This window comes from Alligator sinensis, unplaced genomic scaffold (genome assembly GCF_000455745.1).
Source record: "Alligator sinensis unplaced genomic scaffold, ASM45574v1 scaffold172_1, whole genome shotgun sequence".
Taxonomy (NCBI): domain Eukaryota; kingdom Metazoa; phylum Chordata; order Crocodylia; family Alligatoridae; genus Alligator; species Alligator sinensis.
In genome coordinates this window covers 361,505-383,386 of record NW_005842168.1, presented here as the reverse complement: position 1 = coordinate 383,386, position 21,882 = coordinate 361,505, and the positions used below count along the sequence as shown (strand labels likewise).

The 21,882-nt window shown below is 43.8% G+C and overlaps 1 protein-coding gene across 3 annotated transcripts in view; it reads left to right on the top strand.

Annotated features, from left to right (window-relative positions):
- SLC1A7 (solute carrier family 1 member 7) overlaps positions 1-21,882 on the top strand; it is a 94,746-nt gene that overhangs the window by 62,626 nt on the left and 10,238 nt on the right. For all 3 annotated transcript variants that reach the window (XM_025206659.1, XM_014520906.2, XM_006025794.2), the window contains 4 exons: positions 3,769-3,868; positions 7,289-7,522; positions 16,028-16,222; positions 20,461-20,595. In XM_025206659.1, coding sequence (XP_025062444.1) covers positions 3,769-3,868; positions 7,289-7,522; positions 16,028-16,222; positions 20,461-20,595 — 664 coding nt within the window. The remainder of the gene's footprint in view (positions 1-3,768; positions 3,869-7,288; positions 7,523-16,027; positions 16,223-20,460; positions 20,596-21,882) is intronic.

Sequence of the window (21,882 nt, the reverse complement as noted above, 5' to 3'; positions counted from 1 at the left end):
TGCTGAATTCTTGGCCTCAACTATATCTTGGACCAATGTGGCATACCAATTTAATTATGCACTATGTAAAAAGTATTTTCATAGATCAGTTTTGAGTTTGCAGTCTCCTGGTTTTATTTTTACCATACTTCAGCGTTATTAGCTGTAATACAACCTTGTTGTAATGAACCCAATGGGACTGAGAGAAAAGTTCATTAAAAGAGGATGTTCACTATAAATAAGGTTAGTCAATTTGCTGCAACATAACAAACATGAAAAAATTGGCACCTGCTGTTGGGACTGTTGGAAGCAGGAGGTTGTTATAAACAGCCCATACTGTTTGTCCTGTCTAGTAGGCTCATTATAATGGATTTCACAGGCATTCTTATCTGGTTTGCACTACCAAAAGGATTCAACATCCCAGTCTGCCAGCAGCAAATATTTCTCTCCCCCATGTTTTCACAAGGTGTGTATTTCTATCTGCATCCTTGCTGGAAACCTGAGATCCCCTGTGTAATGTTTTAGTCCAGAGCTGTCCAGCTTCTAAGTAGCTGGGAGCCAAATGCCCCACGGGCTGCACCAGCAGAGGTGGTATGCCCATGGGTCACACCAGGGCAAGCCCTCCCCACACTGCATTGCATGGGAGCCTCCCCTGCCCGTTACACTGTGTACCCATACCATCCCTATGGCACTATGCACCCTCACAGGCCCTCCCGCTCCACCCCTAGCCCCCTGCCATACCATGTGCACAGCCCCATGCTCATCCTCACTTTGGACCATGCCACTCTGCAGTGCTCTGTCTGGCAAAAGTCAGGGGGCATGGGGGAACCCAGAAACTCTGACTTCTGCTGCAGACAGAGCAATGGGGGAGCAGTGGCAGGAGATGAGGGCTTCAACTGAACCTCTTGTGGACCACATGCAATCCACAGGCTGCCAGTTGTACAGTTCTGCTTTAACTAACCCTCACAGCACCATGTCGTAGTGACCAGCCTTCTAACAAAGGCATGATGAACAAGAAGCCCTTTGGTATTGGTGTGTATTAAGTTAAAGGGGTTACGCATGTCCATGCAAATCATTGCCCTACTCCCCACAACTGAGCTTGCTACCTCAGCGGTTCTTCCGCCACCCGCTGATTCAGGGATTAAGAGATCAGGCGCCAAGCTCCAGTGTGCGAGCAGCAGTGCAGAGCACAACCATAGGCTTACCTGGGACTGTGTTAACTGTAAATTATCTCAAGGAAATGTACTGTACCTCACATTTGGCCACAGCCCAGCTATACCAGGGCAAAGGATGTTTTTGGCTACATCAGTCTGTCACAGATGGCTTAAAGAATCAGAAGAAACTCAGCTGTCCACCCATTTATTTCATGGCTGTGATTGTGTACACCCATTAAAGCTCTTTTTTAGAATGCGTTGTCAGCCAGGTGACTGTGCAAACATGGAGAGTGCCAGGACTCAACAGCAAGCTTGGGGCTTGAGATCAGCTTCTAGGATACAGCAGACACATTTCTCATGCAGCAGCCTACTAAGAGATGGTTCATGGAAGAGGATAATTCCTGACCTTTGGAAGAAGCTCAAAAGTGCCTTCCTTTCATGCCATGGAAAAGCACTGTGGTACTGATCAAATGGAAGGCCTGGGGAGGGTCTATCTGGAAGAAAAGCACCATTCTACATATCTGGCAATGGGTGCTTCAGAGCCAGTCTGCTCAGTCATTGGGACTGATTTTAATTAGTACTAATGCCTCATCACACCACTCTAATGATAAACGTGTGTACATTATAGCTACACCCACTTTAAGGTACTCTGTAGGTCCAGAATTGTGTAAAGGAGCTTTATAATAGCTGAGGCTCAGGCCTGTTGGCCCCAGTAACAGAAACCTGAGTGGCTTAGGTCAGAAGAAAGACCCCACGCAGGATTGTCCTGTGTTTCTGGGTTTGCTGTGCTGCAAAATGTGCTGTCATAGACAGAGAGCAGGCATAGCCAGGACACTAAAAATGCACTGAATCAGAGAAGTCTCCTATGACATTTGGCTGGCAATTAGAGTCAGCCCTTCCCTGGGGAAAATCCCCCCCATGGAGCTGCTGTCTCTGACAGCATGTAAGACATGGACAAGGGATGAGAGTTTATCCGACTTTCTCTGGAGAAGTCCAAATCATTTCATAATTCAAAGGAAAAGCTTTGCCCAGGAATAGCTTCTAACTTTTACCCCAGGGGAAGCACACAGCAGATGCCTGCATCTGCCAGCAAGGGCACAGTAAGGTGATAGGATTTTTATGTCCACAAATATTTCTTAGATCACCTTTGGTGTATTTGGTTCAAGCACCGGGTCCAGTGGGAGACAGTGAGCCACATGCTCTTCATTCAACAGGGTCTGCTCCCTCTCTTGTCCCCAGGCCTTGCCGTATAATCAGTTGAGAAAGTCTCGTACAGAGCAAACCACAATTATTCCTGTAAAGTAGCAGGGGAGCAATTTCTCCTTTTCAGCATTCTACAATATTAGACTCTGGGAAACCTGCCACGGCTTAATAAAGCCAGTCTGCCTTCAAAAGCTGCACTGTATTTAATGTTATGTTAGCATAAATGAGCAACATAGCTAATAAAATATAATGTGGTTTTCTGACCTGAAAGTTACAGCTAGCTGAATATTAACAGGCACATAATCCCTCCAGTTGCATGCATTACTATTGTGAAATTGTTGGATTACTGGCTCACTCCCTGCATCAGGAGGGTGGGAGAATGCCTTGGAACAGTTATGATCTGGGACCTGGCTTGCAACTGCAGATGTGAGCTACAAAAGACAAAGCCTGGGCTCCTCGTCAAATGAAACACACTGTATATCTAGAATAAGTGTCAGCACGCACCCCACTCAGAGTATCTTCAAGGGCACATTTATTTGAAGCGGTTTGTTTTCAACATTCTTCCTTGAGCAATTTAAGTTAATCAGCTACAATTCCCACAGGGGCTGGCTGCACCGAATTACTGAAACAGGAACATGATGCATATGTTTATATATAAGTTATTAAAAAACCTAATATTGTATGGAAAATACAGAGTTATATTATTATTTTCTGAACTATATCACCTTCCTTTTTGCTGGCTGGTGCCACGTGACTATGTTTGCATTCGTCCCTCTGCTGATTACTCTCGTACAGCAAATTGGCTTCCCATTTCAGGCCTGTGCATTGTTTAATCTTTGCTGAGGTCGCTAGGCAGGAACAATTCAGAGGGATTTAAATCGTGAAGAGACTTATGCACTAAAAATTGAACTGCAAACACTACATTAATTTCACTGCTGTCACATAATGGCGTTTGATCATTGCCAACGTACCTAGATTTGAACTGGAAAGAAGAAGGAGAAAGATTCCTACTACTCAGCCTGCATTTGTGCAGGGGGTTCAGTTAGAAAGCCCATGAAGTCCCTGCCATCCCTTTGATCCCATACCCTAAAATACTGGCTTTGTGTATGAATGAGTTGGTGGTGATGCCCGTCCTTGCTGGTAAACAGAAGTTAAGCAACTAACAAGGAGGAACTCAAAGAGCTCTCCTTTAGCTCCGGTGATAGAGATCTATGTTGATGGAGCGAAAGAACAAGGGGGTAATTTGTGTGATGTGTATAGATCTGTGTCTGTTTCTACAATGCATAGGTTTATTACATGATCCCCTCTACCAATCATCCAGTCTATCTAGTCACCCCACACTCCATTCACCTTGAATTATAGCAGGGAGGGAGCACTTGGGGATTTGCAAGAAGGCAAGTGAAAATTAAAACCCTGATATGTTTGTTTGCAGGTATAATGTTGGGCAGAATGGGTAACAGTGGCATTCCCTTGGTCAGTTTTTGTCAGTGTTTAAATGAATCTGTCATGAAGATAGTGGCAGTTGCTGTTTGGTAAGTAACTCCTGCGTCAAGAAAGAAATCACTTTAAAAAAAATGGAAGCATAGTTCAACAGAAAAGATGCCTTGAGATGATGTAATCTTGTTTTCAAGAAAACTAAAGAGCAACAACAACTTTTCACTATGTGTGACATTGGCACCTGAAGTTATACAAATGCTGTAGGTCAGATACCGGCCCCTGGCTCTGTCACCCGCGTACTGCTTGAGGGACGCAAGGGGACAGAGAGATGCCTCAGTAGGAAACCATAGGTTCCTTTAACATAGTGGAAGGAATGAGAGGCATCAAGCACTATCGCTGAGCGATCCAGAAAAAGGATCAGGGTGTGTGGGCAGGGCGAGGCGGGGACAGAAGTCAAAGTACATGGCTTTCTGGATATTCCCAACTAGCAGCATAGTCCCTGTATGAACACTTCAGCCCACATATCTTAGAACAACCTTCAGAGCAGCCCTAAGTTGCATGGGGGGGATTTGACCTGAACTTGGCTAAAGATGACATAGGTCAAATAAAACATTAGCTCGATAGGATGCTTGTCATCTCAGCAGAGCGAGTCATGTGTGCAACGTCATGTTTGCTTCCTATTTAAAGAAACCCTCCATTATTGCAAAGTAGCTCTTCCCCTCTCCAAAACAGTGCAAGTCTCCTACCAGCATTGTTATATCAGTGCACTGAGACTGTGGGCGTACGTTTGACAAGATAGCTTTACTGATATTAAGTCCCCCATCCCTCTCTGCACCAGTGAGCAGTCTGGTAACTTTTCTGCCCAGGGCAACTAGAAGGTCCCCAGGCTTTTAAATGATTTGACCGTGCTTTACAGCCACAACTGTGGGGTTACCAGCTACCAAACATGCAAAAGAACTTCACTCCTCCACAGGAAAACACGTGGATTTTATTGTGCGCTTCCCAATCCCTTGTTCAGTGCTAAGCACAGCTCAGACAACCCTAGGAATATGGCCCTCTGTTTTCTGCAGATTACACTAAATATCTAGCTGTTAGCAAAGGTGCAGAGTTGAGAAATTACGTTACTAAAAATGCCCATTGTTTGGAAGAGACTGAAAAGTCAACAAAACCAGAGAAAGTCCAGGAGCCCTCGAGTTTCCCAACCCTTCCATTTAAATTCTAAACCAGGAGCATCAGGAAAGCACCTTCCCCCCAGCTGCAAAACCTCAGGAATCAGCAACAAGTCCTCTGTCTGATAGCAGCTTTTTGGCATGATAAAATCAATCTTAGCCTCTCAACTTGGCTCCTGGGTCTCTCTTGGCTACATCCCTCCAAAATGCTGCTCAGTTTCTGGGAAGCTTTTAAAATTTAATGAGGAAAAATTCCTTTTAAGACATAGTTGCCATTCTTCCTTTACATCCACACAGATACTGGAGAATGGCTCAGCAGTGCTTATATAAGCAAACATCTTAATAATGAATAATTAAATATTGCTACTAAGTAATGAGTGTGCTTCTGGTTTATAACAACTGCCATCTGAGACTCTCAAAGTACTTTACACACATTAATTAATTAAGCTTCGCAATACTCCAGTGAAGTGGGAGAGTGTCATTGTCTCCAGACTTCAGTTTCCCTCATCTGTAGAATAGAGATGTTAAGAGGCTTACTTAAACTCGCACAGGTTGTCTGTGGCATGGCTGGGATATGACCACCTATCTTCTGTCGCAAAATGGCCCTTCGTCCCCTTTGGGTTTGGGCAGCAGCAGATGCATGTAACAATATCCTGATTTGAATCAGGGCTGATCATCAGCTGGTGTAATCACCCCTTCCACTGATACCAGCTGAACATCAGGCCCACTATGCTAATATTGCTTTCAGAATAAATGGCTCATTCCTTAAAAGATCGGTCAGCCTAGATAGGATGTGAGCATTTAGGACCAGATCCCCGAAGGATGTAGGCAACATTTAGAAACATGAATCCAAAATTGCAATCCTAAAAATCCAGCTGCTTCCTGACCCTGCAGGTGCGTAAAATCTATAGGTACATCTGTTTTTGACCTTAATGTTCTCCAGGACCCACAGCTTCACAAAACTGCAGCACCACTGACCGAGCTGAGCAGCTTGGTACCTAGCTCACACATGTTCATCTGAGATCCAGGCATCCTTTCACCATCAATGTGGTAGGCATCCTTAAAGCTGGCCTAAAGCACACCTGCAGGACAGGGCTCTGCGCAGATGTAGTGGCAGGCAGTCACTGCCTTCTTGTAGAAGATGGAGGGGAGAGTCCTGGATTCCAGTCCTTGCTCCAAGGACTGTTCAGTACAAATCACATGAGCTGTCCTCAGAGCAGGGCCCAGAGTGCTGCCCAGATCCTACCCCCCCAGGGCAGTGCCCATTCTCCCCCTTGCTCTCCATACGAACCAATGACTCTTGAAGCCTGGAGGCTGTTCCTTCCCTAGGACAGCAGGTAGCCTGGTAATTACGGCACTCTCCTCAAGCTGGGAAGGTAAGTGGTCTAACCACTAGGGCTGATGTGTAAAATGGGGCATTGTCCCAATGTCCCCAACATCTCCTGCCATACCTTAAAAGCATGGCCCCTGCTCCCTTTCTGAAAGCGAAGGTACAGACCCTTTCCTTCAGAGGAGTGTTCTGGGCCATGGATCCTGAGTGTGGCATTAAGGCACCTGTGCCCCAGATAGGAGCAAGATGTATGGCCCAGCCCTGTCCTCAGTGATAAGCTCTAGGTGCTCCCTGCTCTGCAGGCCACTCTGAATGGGATACCTCACACAGGGCCAAGTACTATATGGTGGCAACCATTGATCCTCCTGGATCATGGTGTATGCATGAGGGCCACCAAGACCTTCAATGCATATGCCAGGGCAGGATTTTTATTTGGAGGGGTGGAGGCTGCCAAGACCATCCATCATCCCTTTAGGCCACTGAGACAGAATCCAAAGACCAGACTGGGCCCAGATGTTTGGTGCCTCCACAGCTGTAGTTGTATAAGTGTCTGGGAATCGAACCCAGGTCTCCTGTGTGGTACCACTGAACCACAGGGGACTCGCAAGTACTATACATCAGGCATTTTAACACACTGTGGTGAAGTCCCCAAGTCCTTTTCTGCATCTAGCCCTTCAATATTGTGGTGATGGACTCTTAACAATGCACATAGTGAGGCAGAGAGTAGATATGCACTTTTCTACTGAGTGAACTGCATTTAAGTCTCTTAGTGCCAGTCAGAGAAAGCATTACCCCTACTTGTAATCTGATATAAAAGCTTTTGTCTAGAAATGTTGAAGGGAAAAGGAATGCAGAGCTAAACCTCAAGGGTGCAATGCTGAAACCCTCAGGCTCGTTAATCCTTGGGAGATCTAGCCCTGTGCCTGGAGTGGAATGAAAGTGCAGGAAGTTGTTAGTCCCCAGTATTTGGTGGAAGTGATCTCTCAAATAATAATCAATCTCTCTTTTTTATTCAGGTATTTTCCATTTGGAATAGTATTTCTAATTGCTGGCAAGATCTTAGAAATGGATGATCCCACAGCCATTGGGAAGAAGCTAGGCTTTTATGCCATTACAGTGGTTTGCGGTCTGGTGGTGCATGGACTGTTCATTCTGCCAATGATGTACTTCTTTATCACCAAGAAGAATCCGATTGTCTTCATCAGAGGGATTCTTCAAGCCTTGCTCATTGCCCTGGCCACATCATCCAGGTATATGGATAGATGGTACAAATATCTCTCGGGCCTTAATCCCACCAAGTTTTGCTTTCAGAACGGTGAGATCAAGCTTAACTAGAAGAACTGGCATTGTATTTATTTTTGAACACTGGCCTTATGACAAGTTGACAGGAGCATTTTTAAATGAAGAAGATCATGCCCACAACATTTAAAGATATGAAAAGAAGCCATTTGGAAATAATAAGACACACACAGTAAGTTTTAAAATAGTGGACAGTGAGAGGGCTTCTTAGAGGATTGGCAGAGAAATATCAAGGATTTTTGCTTTTAAAAATAGGCACTGCACTTCCCAAACACTGGTACAGGCAACCCCCGGCTTAATGCTGTTTTGCTTAGCACTATTTTGCTATAACGCTCATTTTAAATTGATACCTGATCCCACTTAGTGCTCAGTGAGTTTTGTTATAATGCTCGCGGTCACCATCTTGGATTGTTAAAAACACTTGTAGTCACCATCTTGGGTTGACAAATACTTTTGGTTTTGCTTAACGCTCGTTTTGCTTAACACTCATTTTTTTCAGGAACCAATTAAGAGCACTAAGCGGGGGTTGCCTGTATTTATGAAGGCTACAAAATTTGTTCTTATTTTCTTTCTGGCACTGCTGGTAGGGCCTGACAGGGTACGAGGACTTGCCACTCTGCCTTACCTGCTACACCAATCCTCGGAGGAAGCGTGCAGGTGTATTGCCCGTGGGAGATGGTGCACCACAGACTGGAATGGAGGGAGAGGGGCCTCTCAAACCCTGGCTTTTCTTGCTCCATCTCTCCCCCTTTAGGGGGTTTGTACACCGCATTCAGGACTGGTAACTCTAGCTGAACATAAATAAGTGCAGCAGAAATAAGAAAGGACTTCTACATGGTGACTGTAGACACAGAGACATTTCTGTTTGAGGGGAGGGTGAAAAGACTGAGCCTGTCATATAGGGAGAGGAGACAAGGAGGACAGCTACAGCAGTGAATCGTTCTGAAAAATTAAATCAAGCCCCTGAGGATCCTTCTGGGCCTTTCCCCCCTCCCCGTGCACACAGCGAGGGTTTTGTGGTGAGCCAGAAGCATAGTCAGAGCGTACTGAATTCTGTTGATCGTAGACTAGACTGGCAAAACAGGCCATTGGAGGCTGGCACACGTTAAAACAACCTGAGGGCTGCTCTAATTTGTGTTTGGTACATGGCCAGTGCCCCCTTTGCTGCTCTCAGCTGCACAGAGCCCACTCTGTGTGAATGGAAGGCTTTATGCCTCTTATTTTTAATTACATTAAAATATGGTGAATACTCAGCTCCAGAATAACTGAAAACCCTTATGTCCACTGATTGAACCACAGACATGAGAAATGCCAGGAAAATGGATTTCTTTGTCTAGTCTTGCATTTTTTAGTCCTACCGTCAGTTTGGGTATAGGAAAAGGGCAAGAGAAGGAAGAATTCTTTCCTTTCTATCCTTTTGATTGCACATTTTTGCTTTTGGAAATAATTTTAATTGGGCAAGGGGACTGATCTGGAAATCTCTGAATTCTTTGCCAGGTTTTTTGAAATTATGACCTTTTGATGCCCTTTTGCTAATATAAATCTATCTATAATATAGATATATATATTATATATAAATAATCTATAATATATATATTATACAAATATACACATAATATATTTAATAATATAATGGATGGGAGTTTACTAGCCCAGGATACGATTATTTCTGAACAAGGAATACTTTCCAGTTATTACTGTAATATTGAAAGTTCATTCCATTCTCTTTGATCTTATAATTTCTCTAATTTCTTCTTCTCTGATGAGCTGCTGCCCTCATCACTCCACATACATACATGAGAAAAAGTTTGCTCAACTTTTGACCCCTTGCATATGTGATCTTGGTCATTTCAATAGCTATTCCACCCTGCCCTTTAAAGAGGGCTCAGAGTCTTATATCCCATTAACAAGTGACCCCTTTAAAATGAATATATGCTCATATTTGGTAAGGTGGTAGGTGGTCAGGAGGGTGGCAGGAGGTTAGTATCTTAAACAGGCAGTTATAAGCATATAAAATATGAGGGCAACACTGAACAAAGTATAGATTTAAATACTCCCACTGTAATTAATAATGGCCATTAGCCAGACTACCAGACAGTGTCAGATAACTATACAGTTTTGTGTAAGCTAGGCCCTTTTCTACTAATTAGAGTTCAGGGAAATGTCCAGTTGGAAAATTAGTTCATATATAGGTAAGTAATTGTACAAGATCCCTGAACCATGATTAACTAAGGCCATTCCCTTTCACTATAATACACTTTAGGCGTATATATGTTTTACTAAATTAGCTCTTCCAGTATGATAATTACTGTCAAGCATCCTATTCTCCATTTTATTGATGGATAAATAAAGGCATGAGGATATTAAGTGACTTGTCAGGGTCCCCTGGAAAAATCTATAGAGCTGGGAATAGAACCTCAACCTTTTGATTGTCCATCTCTTGGCCTAACTAAACCACACTGTGTATAGTGTTCATCAGACAATTTCAAAGTAATTTCAGCTAAGACCATAAGAAGCTTTGTGGAGGAAATAACAAGTTAAACCAACTCTGTAACTTGAATATATTTGGAGAATGGAGGGCAGCAGTCAGAGCAGAAAGAATTGTTACTAAAATGGAGAGCAATAATGGCAACAGGAATGTATTCCGCTCATAGAGAGTCAACGACATTTAATAATTTGCCCCAAACTGAAATATAGTATAATACAAGCTCAGGAGCAACTACGTACTGGGTGTCTTTACATTCAAATAAGGTTCCAGTAATTATGGCTGTTTTTTCAAATACAAAAAACATACTTACCTTTGGAGATTGAGGTATGTTTACCATAGTCAAACCTGATGTTGACCTTGTACCCATAGATGTTAGTGCCAGGGAAGACCTTTCCAGTTCTCACCCAGCTCCTTGCCCTTATCCAACTAATATGTCTTCAGCCCTGTTTCTGAGCACCTCTATTGCTGGTGACTCAACATCCTCACTAGACTCTTGTTCCATTACATAATTCTCCTTATTCTTCAGATATTTGCTTAAATGTTTAACCTGAACTTTTCCTTCTTCAGGACCTTTTACTCCACATCATTTTACCTTTCCCATCTGTAGAAAGCTGTACATTCTTTTATTTTTAATTAACACTCTACAAAGGAAATCATGGTTTGTACCTGGGTAGGTCCCCTATTAGCCAAGTGTGCACTTATAAAAAAATCACTTTCCTCCTTTTTTATACTACTGGTTTCCTTTCATCACATGCTTGTTTTGCAACAGCACTTCATTCTGCATTACTGCTTTCTTAACAGGTGTGGTGGTTTTTTAAATCAAAGCAAGTCACTATGTCTTCGACGTATATTAGGTTTCATTTATTTATATGGACTCTCATCCTTTTTTTCCATCTTCCTATATCTATAATATTATTGAGTTATTCTTCACTTAAGAGGTACCTTCCCTGTAGTTTACAATCAAAGGCTTTAGGCTGCTCTTGCTACTTTTTAGAAGTAGGTGAGTTGTGATTCTACTCTCATAAGTCATGTGGCAAAAATCAGGCCTGATTTGTAGTAGCCAGACTACAGAGCCAAAGTCCAGATCCTCCATAGTATTTCCCATGTTTGGGGCTTGGACGTGAGCAAGCCACACTCCTGCTAAGCACTGTCAGACATAGACAGTTCTGTATGTAAGCTGCACCTAAAAGTTAGAAGCTTTTAGACACTTCCAGGCTTAGTCAACAGCTGAGTGGGGGATTTGAGTATCTAAATTTTGGACCAAGAAGCCCGACACAACAAGTAGGTACCAAACTTCTCTTGTGGCTCTACCCTGTGTGCATTGCCCCCTTGCACTAGCACTAGTAGATGTAGACTTTGCAAGTGCGATATACACCTTTTTTAAAAAGAACGATATGGCTGTTAATATTTTTCTTTTTGACTGGTGGTATCTTGTTTTGGGATAGCTGAACTTTTCACCTTGGCTTTCTCAAGAAGAATGGATACTGCGCATAACTGTGTGGTTGCCAAAAGAACATGCACGAATGATTGGTGTTGGACAGTAGACCTACTTCTTCTGACAGCCACCACATCTGTAGCTAGTTAAGTAATACTTGTCACAAGAGCATTACGTAACAGTAACAACATGGGCATTGGATTTTTAGCTCTTAAGAGGAGAAAAGAAGCCCGATTTAGGCACACTGATTTGTCCTTGCAGATGTTTCTGTGTCAGCTCACGCCTACATCTAATGACCGCTGGAAATTTGTGGTCCTGTATTAATACCAGCTAACCACCATCTGTGGAAACAATCCTTTAGCTAAAGGGCAAAGTAGCAAGAAGAAACAAGAGACCATGTATTGTAGGAACTGCAAGCCACTGAACAGGCAGTTGATGGCACTGAGTTTATTGAACTAGGCAAACTTTTAAGTAATAACCTGTAAGTGAAAAAGTGGCTGTATTCTCAGTTCCCCTCTAGTCTAGTCTCATTACTTCACATGCTAATGCCACCTTGCACATTTGTACTGAAAAGCAGCATGTACACAACAAAATCCTGCCCTGTTTGCACAGATATATTGGTGAGTAGAAAAGCTCAAGAGAAGTTTCTTTTATACTCCCAGGGAGCATCCCCATGAGCAGGAACATGCGTTTCTGTGGGGACAACTAGGAGTGGCACATATTTGTGCCACTGCTAGTTGTCCCCAAGGAACGTCTCTGCACATGCACTCTGGCATGCAACAAATTTTCCCAGGTGGGGAAGGGGAGGATGGAGGCTCCAGCAGCCTTACCTGGGACCTGGGGGCTGCAGCAATGGCGATCTGGGTGCATGGAGCCTGGCCAGCAGCCAGACTGTGGATTTGGCTGGCCAGGCTCTGGTTTTGAGCAGCACACACTGCTGCTATGTGCGCTGCACCACTCCCCGCCCCCCCCCGCGCCCGTTTTTGTTAGATGCTGGAAGTTCCTGGTATCTACTTTTGCCACCCTGCTGCATGAAGTGTGGTGAACTAATTCATGTGTGCCGTGTACATTTTGTGGCACTTCAAAAGCCTTTGAGGTGCTGCAAAACACACGTTCCCACTTGCAGGGATGCGGTCCCATTGTGCATCCATACAGGACTGTCACTGAATAGGCACTTGTTCTCCAGCACGGTTGGTAGGCTGACCCACTGACACTCCTAGTGGCATCCTACACATCTAAGACTATGTGCCTGGTGAGGCCAGGCTCTTAAGTCCAAGGCTGGGTCTGGTTTTGGCACCAGGCATTAGAGGAGGTATAGGCTGATCCATTTCAGAACAGCAATAATATAGTCTGAAGTGTGCCTAAGCTTGTGGCTTGTCCCCTCTTCTGCCTACCCTGTCCTGATCCATCTTATCTCATGTAGACAGCTTTGCTCAAGGAACATCTGTTTTGCTGCTATTATTAATCCCACCCACTTCACAACATCTTTCACAGGATTAGAGCTACAATTTGTTGTATAATTTGGAAGCTGACAGGGTTGCCAACCCAAGAAAAAGATATTATGGACAATCTGCTCACTTTTTACTGACAACCAAATGTATTTACTGATATATGTTTTTACTGACACATGTCTGACATAATGTAAATGTAACTCTTCTGTGAGGCCCTAGACAAGCGCTGGGTCCAAATTTAGGGATGCAGGTTGTAGTCGTGGGTGGCTTTCTTGTATAGGTACTGGCCTCTGGCTGCTTTACCGCTCCATCCAGGAAGAGCACAGACCATCTGCAAATGCTTCCATAGCCTGACGAAGGGTGTTTGTGCCCAAAAGCTTTCTAAGAAAAATTTTTCCAACTATCTGCGTTGGTCTAATAAAAGATATCAGATCCAGATTTAGGGGTTTAAACCCCTAAATCATAGGGAAAAAGTTTGCAGAATATCAATAAAAGAAAATGTCTTGAGTTAGCAGCTCTAGTTGACTTGCAGTAATGATTTTATACCATGCTATCCCCTATTTGCCCCAGAGGTATTGCAAGATATTTCAGCACCCAAGGCAGAGTTGGGCAGGGGGGATTATACTGACCAGTGGAGAGCAGGAGGAGGGACAGGGAAACGGGAAGCAGCATCTTACCTGCCCCTACCATCTGCGCTCAGGCGGAAGCTGTTATAGCTACTGCTGGAGCTTCATGAGCTTGGCTGAAAAAGACTCTGAGAGGGGGAAGGGACCCCTCTAAGTTGGTGCCCGGAGCTGGTGTCTCCTTCACCCCGCCCTAATTATGCTACTGCCTCTTAGCCCACCCCCAGCATTACCCCGCCAGCCCCACTCTCTCCTCATGTCCAAGCTTGCTTACAAGTTTCTTTCCAAGAGGGAGCTTCAGTCAGCTCCTAGTTGCTTAATTTTTAGGGCTGGAGGGGGTCTTTTTCATTGCATTTTATTTTGCGGAATTTACAGACAGGTGTTTTTAGCCTGTTTTTTTTATAGATAGCCCATAAATTCATGGGCATTTGGCAACCCTGAAAGCCCTTTGGCTTTGATTATGCTTTTCCTAGGGTTCATGGGGGGTGGATTTTTTTGATCATCTTTCTACAACCTCAGTGGATCAAAGACAACATCTTCTTAGTGGTACAGCCCACCAGCAGAAGAGCTTTCATTTTCCCTGACACTGTTTGTAAATAAAAACTAAGCATTTCCAAGGGCTTTTGCTGCTTATAAAACCTTGGGACCGTGGCTATTGTGCAGTATAAATTAAAGGCAGATTTAACTAAAGAGAGATGGGATCAGTTTGTTGACTTTTTGGAGTGAGCAATACTAGAGATAGACTTGAACAACAAGATAAACAGGCGAGGCTGAACAGCTGTAGGAAGGAGATTTTTATACTCCCTGCTCTGTTTCTTTGTGGTCCACACTATTTAGAGCTTGGCAAGACTGAAATTCTTGCTTGCATTAAACTCCTGCAGCTGTATAGCTCCCAAAAAAGAGGGGATAAAGTTAGATAATCAGTATTTGAATGTGTTGTGATTGCTTGTCAGTAAGTCAGTCCTGAGTGGAGAAAGGGCCTCGTCTTTTTACCAAGGAATTCAGGAAGGTCCATCTGAAGCATGTTAAGCAATTTAAGAATAACGTTTGATTTGTAGGATACATGTGTCAGGTTTTAATGTGAGGAGCATGTCATACAAGAGGAGATTCAAAGAGCCTGGCTGGATTAATCTAGAAAAGCGAAGACCTAGGGAAGAGAAAAATCTCTCTTCATAGTCACATCTGAGAGATTAAAAACCAGGGAGGGAGAAAGACAAGCTAAAGGATAATGTTGGCACAAAACCAGGTAAAAACTGACCTCAAATAATATAGACTGTGAATTAGAAATTTCCATGGTTAGAGCACTTCAGTGCTATCCTGTAGGTTTGGATTTGGTTCGAGTTCCTATGTGATTCTGGGCAAGTCGCACCAAACTTCTCACGTGTAAGCACATCTGCATGGGGTAAGGGAAGGCTGAATCATAATGCAAGTATGTAGAAGTGCCATATTCGTATTGCATGGGCCACTTTTCTTCTGGCAACCTTTTAACAACACTGTGTAATATAAACATAGTGGGTTAATGCTTTGTAGAGTGTTAACAACAGCCGGAGAATGTGGGCAATTCTTGGCCAGTCGGGCCCAGGAGCCACAACTTGCCTACTGCAGATGGAGGGGGAAGATTATTTCAGAGTGCTCAGTTCAAGGAGCATCCTGTCCTTACAACAGCAAACAAGACTTTTTGTTTAAGTGTGATGGCCTGTTACCTAAGCTGGCATTGCATTTGGGTTCAGGATGAATAATCAGCATGTGTTGGCCCACCCTCAGTTTGTGGTCAGAACTCCTAGGGGTGCTAGAGGGAGCAAGAGCCCTTCACTTGGATACGCGAGAAAAAACCTGTACATGCCCAAGATGAGGTTCTTGCATTTGAAGAACACTGGCCTCTTCAGCACGATTTCTCCTAGGAAGGAAATCGGATGTGTGTGGGGTGTTTCCTTTATGCCCCTGCTGGAGCCCTGATGACAGTATCTCACCTTTCCTTCCTTTACATCCTCCCTGCTTTGAAACTCTTTGTCAGGGTCGGCTTTCTGCCCGCAGAGGCTGGATGCAGTCTCATTTGGTACCACCAGTGCTTGCAAGAGACATTGTCCTGCCCCAACCCGCTAGCAGCTGAGCACACATTGCAGCATCTCCAAGCCTTACCTTCCATCTTGTAGAAGAGAAATTGAATTCAAGACTTTCATGATGCCGTAACGCAGAATCTGCGTGTCCACTCTCTCAAGTTTCTTTTGCTTGTTAAAAATAACTGGCCTCATCCCCCTTCACAGTGAAGCCAGTGAGACATCTGCCATGAACTTCAACCAGAGGCCCACTTGGGATTGCAACAGGCACAGAAGTAAAAGCAGAACTAGTGCTTAAACAGTGTTAAATATGACCTGCACAGGAAAAAAACCATGCGTTTAATGCTTATAATTTTATTCCCCATGGGTAAAACAAATGTGCTTCTCTGTGATATTTTGCAGCTCAGCCACATTGCCTATAACTTTCAAGTGCTTGCTGGAGAATAACCATGTGGACAGGAGGATTGCCAGATTCGTGCTGCCTGTGGGGGCCACGATCAACATGGATGGGACCGCGCTGTACGAAGCGGTGGCAGCCATCTTTATTGCTCAAGTAAACAACTATGAGCTAGACTTTGGACAGATTATTACTATAAGGTATCAAACTAAAATCTCCCTGCCTTTCAGTTTGTTGGACTCACTAAGTGTGTAATGCTCTCTCGTAACTCATGTGCTAACCACACTGCAGCATCTGCAGCGTTCAGGCCCGAACTCCTTCAAACTGTGATCACATAGGGCAAAATAAAGGACCCATTCGTCCTCATCACAGGTGGGGAACACAAAGATCGGAGCCTAGCCTAAGAGGCACAATTCCAATAAGGCCATGTGTTTCAGTGCACGAGGGTGGCTTTTTCATTGCTTACTTGTAGTCCCCTCATCGCTCATTTAAATAGGATTAGAACTTGGTTTCTATCAGTGTGTAGGTACAATTGTCCCTGAATCCTATCAAAAGGGAAGCCCTCCCAAGCTTTATGCTGTGAGGGCTGAGCTTCCAGTGCACAGGGTAGGGGAAGCACCCAAGAACCACCTTCCTCCAGGGGTGAGAGCCTCAATCTCTGTCCTGCTTTCCATGCCATTTAAAAGAGCCAGAGAGACATAAGAGAGCCATGAAGTTCTGTATCAGACAAGGGGAGGATTTGCCCTGCATTAAAACTGAAAAACAACTACCTGTAAAAAAAAAAAAAGCCCTGAAATACATGCTGGAAGGACCTGTCCAACCAGGCAGGGTGGAGATTCTGGTCTGCCTGGTCCATGAGGCAGCCTCAGCAGTCAAGTGCAGTGCTGCCCTTTGAGCCTATGAGCACTGCTGAGTTGCCCACTTGCTCCCATTCAGCATGCAGCAAAGCCTAATGATCAGGCAGTGCAGCCAGTTTAGCATGGGCCAGAGCAAGTGCACAAAGCTGTTCTCATGCCTTCTCTCTGGTGTGCTACTCAGTGTGTAATAAGGGTCATGCTAAACTCCCTACTTTCTAGGCTTTGGCACAAACAAGTAAAAAGGAACTGCTTCTCTGCTGTGTTCCCAGGCTTTCCATGAGACAGTGTAGATCTGCCCAAGGAGGCTGCTATCAGGCCTCTCTCACCCTCCACAGTGGTCCAAGATCTGAAGGGCACAAAGCCAGGACCCCTGCTAAGCCTCCGAGGTGCAAGCGTTATGTACAACCATTATGTAACCCAGTTTTAAAGATGACTCCCATGCTGCTGATTGTACAATTAAGTTTCAATCTTCTGCTGGTCAAGAGAGGACCAACTATATAGGAACTATAGATAATATATATATATTTTAATATTTTCTCCTTGAAAATCCTGTAACTGCCCAAAAGAGAGAGGAATTATTGCCAAGATATTTTCACCGTCTGCCAAGGACTGCCTCGGGGAGATCAACCTGCAGCTTTCAAGCCAGGAACAAATGATTAGAAAAACATTCCTGTAGTGCATAAGGCTCTGACCACAACAGAGATCTGCTTACCCACATCCCGCTGACCTCACCACTCTCCTATCTGCACTTTTGTAATCTGCTCGTTGTCAACCCAAGAAAAAAGGCCCGATGGTCGCATGCGCTCGCTGAGACTGTGCACTGCATCTCTGAGACTTGGACCAGAACTTAGCCTAGGAGCTGGGGCTGTAGGCCACCCTGGTCATGGAGAGGCCCTAGGGTTACCTAGCTGAGAGGAGCCTCTTTGGGCAGATCTAATCTGCCTCCATAGGAAGCCTGGGAGCACCACCACGGGAGCGTGGCACAGTCAAGGCCTTAATGGCAAGAGCAGCGTACTGAAAATAATTGCACACCATGGCTGAGGTGTGCTTGCGAGTATATGGCAGTTTGGTCAAACTAAAAAAATGATATGGGGTGGAGGAAATCAATCTTACCCACACCATTTGGTTTCTCGTGTTCTCACCTCTTTAGTTTGCGTTCAAACCACCACGTGAAAGAGCAGGCTTTGCAATTTCACAGGTGCCATTTGAGAAGCTGGACCAGAACAAGGGCCAATGCGTGTGGCACGTTACAAAAGTCATCCAGGTGGGGAAGGGAGGTGAAAAGGGTGATTTGAAAAAGCAGAGGGCAAGAAGCATGCTGAGAGTTGGAAAGAATGTAGTTTTGTAAACTCCTCCGAGGAGAATTAGGTTTTCCTCTGCGCCTTGTAGAGTGCTATTCATAATGCTCATACTAAGAAGGAATTATGCGTAAAAATAGAGCAGGAGACATAGGCAAATTAAAATAACTGCAGGAAGGAAGAGGGAGCGAAGGGTAGAATGGCTCGCAATAAAAGGCAAGATAGGGAGAAATGGATAGTTAGTAGGGTTGAGCTCCACACCAAACCTAGGCTCAAATTCCATCTCTGAATCCAAACATCACCTGTATATAGCAACCCACCCCAGATCTAGCTATTTCTGTACTTGAAGATTTAAAATCTGGATCCAAAAACAAATGTTTCCAAGTTCTGGATGCTTTATTTTTTATTTTATTTTTTAAATTTGACTCCCTGTTATGAAAATAGAGTTGAACTGCAAACCTGGCTCCAGATCTGGTGCCAAGACCCTGACAACAGCAGGATGGTGAGCCAGAGACCTTCTCCTTTTCTTGGCAGTTTCCATTGAAAATATAATTATATCAACAGCAAAGATCCACATTAAGGCCATTTCTGAGTGGCTGAATTTATGAAGTTGGTCTGAAACAACATATGAGCAGCAGCAGTTTTCCCTTACCTCACTAATTCATTAAGAGGCTACCTGGTCCCAATTAAGTCATTAGGAGTGATTTTCCATTGACTTAAAGGAAGCAGCAGTAATCCTGGAGGACAGAAAGGACAGAGCGCAGTAACTAACATATAATTATTGTCGAAATAAATTTCTCTTTCACACATCAAAATAACACTCCTTTCTATCGAGGCTGTGCTGGCACTATGCTATCCAAATGCCACAAAAGCTTTGGGTTTTTCATAAAAACTGATTAATATTAATTTTTTCTCTCATAAGCAATTAATATATTTATTGTGTGAAAGCTAAGAACCATGGATTTTGTGCAGAGCTATGAGCTATGAGAAAGATACTTAATTGGAAAAAGGAGATAATGCCACCCAACCATTCAACAGATTTATTAACGATCTATAAAGAAGAGGGAAAGCACCTTTTCTCTCTTGCCACAAAGAGGAGGACACGGACCAATGACCTGAAGTTGTAGCAAAGTAAATTTAGATTGGATATCAGGAAAAATGTCTTCACTGTGAGTATAGTGAGGCAGTGGAAGAGACGCCTAGGGAAGTTGTGGACTCTCCATCGTTGGAGGTGTTCAAGAAGAGGTTGGACAGTCACTGGCCGGGGATGATGTAGGCATAGCTATGCCTATTTTCTACCATGGGTATGAAACCATTTGTTGGTTGCTCCCGCCCCCTGCTCCCCACCTCCCACCCCCCATTTTTTTCTGCTATATGTTTCAGGGTGTTATTAAGCCTCCCCAGAGGCATTTGTGTTGGCTACAGCTAAGGCTGACGATTGCCAATTCTCCTGCTAGATGCAAAGCCAGAGGTTCCTGGCTAGAGGGTCTTGTCCAGATAGTGCATAAATGCAAATGAAGGTCACTATTATTCCTTTAGTAAGTCACCCACTTTATGTCTTAATATGCTTACATTTTGCCTTTTAACTGGGCGATCTAACATCTTTCCCGAGAGTTGGCCGTTTCCAAGAGCAGTGCTAGTCCTGATTTCCTATTCCTGGAAGCTTAGAAGGATGGAGTCGCGGTCATGCTTGCTCATAGTTTGACCCAAATATGTGAAACGCAGGGTTTCTCCTCCCTCCTTTTCCAGTTGTTTCTGCCAGCTAGAAGGCCTGGAGTGACAAAGAGGGATCTAAAAGCCACAAAGGCAGTCAAGAAAGATGCATGTGGCACACGAACTGCTAATGCCAATATAAAGTACCTTTGAAGAACCTCCTTGCTGGGTATTATCTTAACAGGGCCTTAGGTTGTTCAAATAGTTATAGTTGGGGCTACAAAGCAGCTTAGCATTTGGAGGGCACAAGCTGGCCATAACCACCACAGCTACATCCTCCCTTTGTGCTGTAAAGTCTATGCTGCTCTCTGAGAAGCACAGGGCAGAATTTCATTCCTTGAACTCCCACACCTGGCTGCAGAAATACAGATGAAAATATAGCCCCGAGCAAATATTGTCCTGTTTTCTAATCACAGTCCTCTAAGATTCTTATTGCAAAGACTTCAGTTAAGTAATTTCTTAAGTAATGTCAATCATGAAGTTATACAGAAATGCATTGTTACTGTGTGTTATTTCTGGTCAAGATCCAGTGCTGTTAAATCTTATTGTTCCTTTCCTTGTTTGCTGAAGTATCACAGCAACAGCTGCCAGTATAGGTGCTGCAGGGATCCCACAAGCTGGCCTCGTGACCATGGTCATTGTTCTGACATCAGTTGGGCTGCCTACAGATGACATCACCCTAATTATTGCAGTTGACTGGGCACTGTAAGTAATACAAAGGTCTTGAGCCTTCAAATGCAGTGATGGTGCAAAAAAGGCAAATCTCATTCTGGAAGGTATTTACAGGAATGTCGCATGTTAGACGTGAGAAATTATTATTTTACTCTATCCAGCACAGATGAGACCTTAGCTGGGGTCCCATATCCAGTTTAGGGCAGCAGACCTTAAGAAAGTTGGAAAAAGTCCTGGAGAGAGCAAGAGGAATAAGAGGAAATAGAAATGAAAATCTTAAAGGAATTGGCTTTGTTGTAGAAAATGGAAGCTGAGGTGGGTTATGATAAGTCTTCCAATATACACAGGACTGTTTTCAAGAGGACAGTGATCACGAAGGGAAAGGACAAGAAGAAATCAACTTATTTTTTAGCAGTAATAAGTTAGGGGAAACACTCTAAATATCTAACAATTATAAGACTAGTTGAGCATTGTGACAGGTAAGAGAGGGAGGCAGGAGAGATTATTAGGAACGAGTTAGGTACTAACATTTGGCAGGATTTTCTAGGTACACTGATTCTGCCTCAGAGCGGAAGGATGGACAAAACGATCTCTTGAAATGCTTTCCAACCCTGCCTTTCTGTGATTTTACCTACGTATCAGCTGTTTATCAATCCATTGACACCTCAGGCTCTCTCACTGTTGGCACTGGGAACTGCACAACAACAGCACTCAGACTAAAGGGGGTTCTCCATTACCAGTCATCTATACATGCAGAGCTGGCGAATTAATTCACAAAATCCATTCACTTTGGCCATAAGCAGTTTTGAAAAATCAGCAATGCAAATTGCAAATTTGGGGCCCCTAGGTAATGAGAGGTCCCTTTGCCCGACTCAGAAGCTGCACAGACCAGCCAAGCCAGGTTCAGCATGTTGTCAGTGGCTTGGCATTTTGTAAACTATGGCTGTTCCTATTTGTGTTCAGACATGGCAACATTTTATAATTCCCTGAGGCAAGGCCATACTCGAGCAGATTGGCTTATACCTAGGAGGCAGCAGTAGTGTACACATAGACAAGTTCATATGTCTTATTCTAAGCGAGTCCTCCAATTTCTTCATTAGTCTTTTAACACAGCCAAGTTGTATTGCATTACAATGTACTGTTTTATATCCAGCCTCAAATCACTCAGTGTACTCTAAAATTACTATACAAAAGTTGGACTTGTATCCTTTTCTTGTTTCTAAATGATGATTAGAAAGGCTGAAGGTCTATATATTTCTAAAAGAAGTAAAAATCCTGGTTATTTACATGGCTTTGTATACTGTACCTTAAACAGCAGGA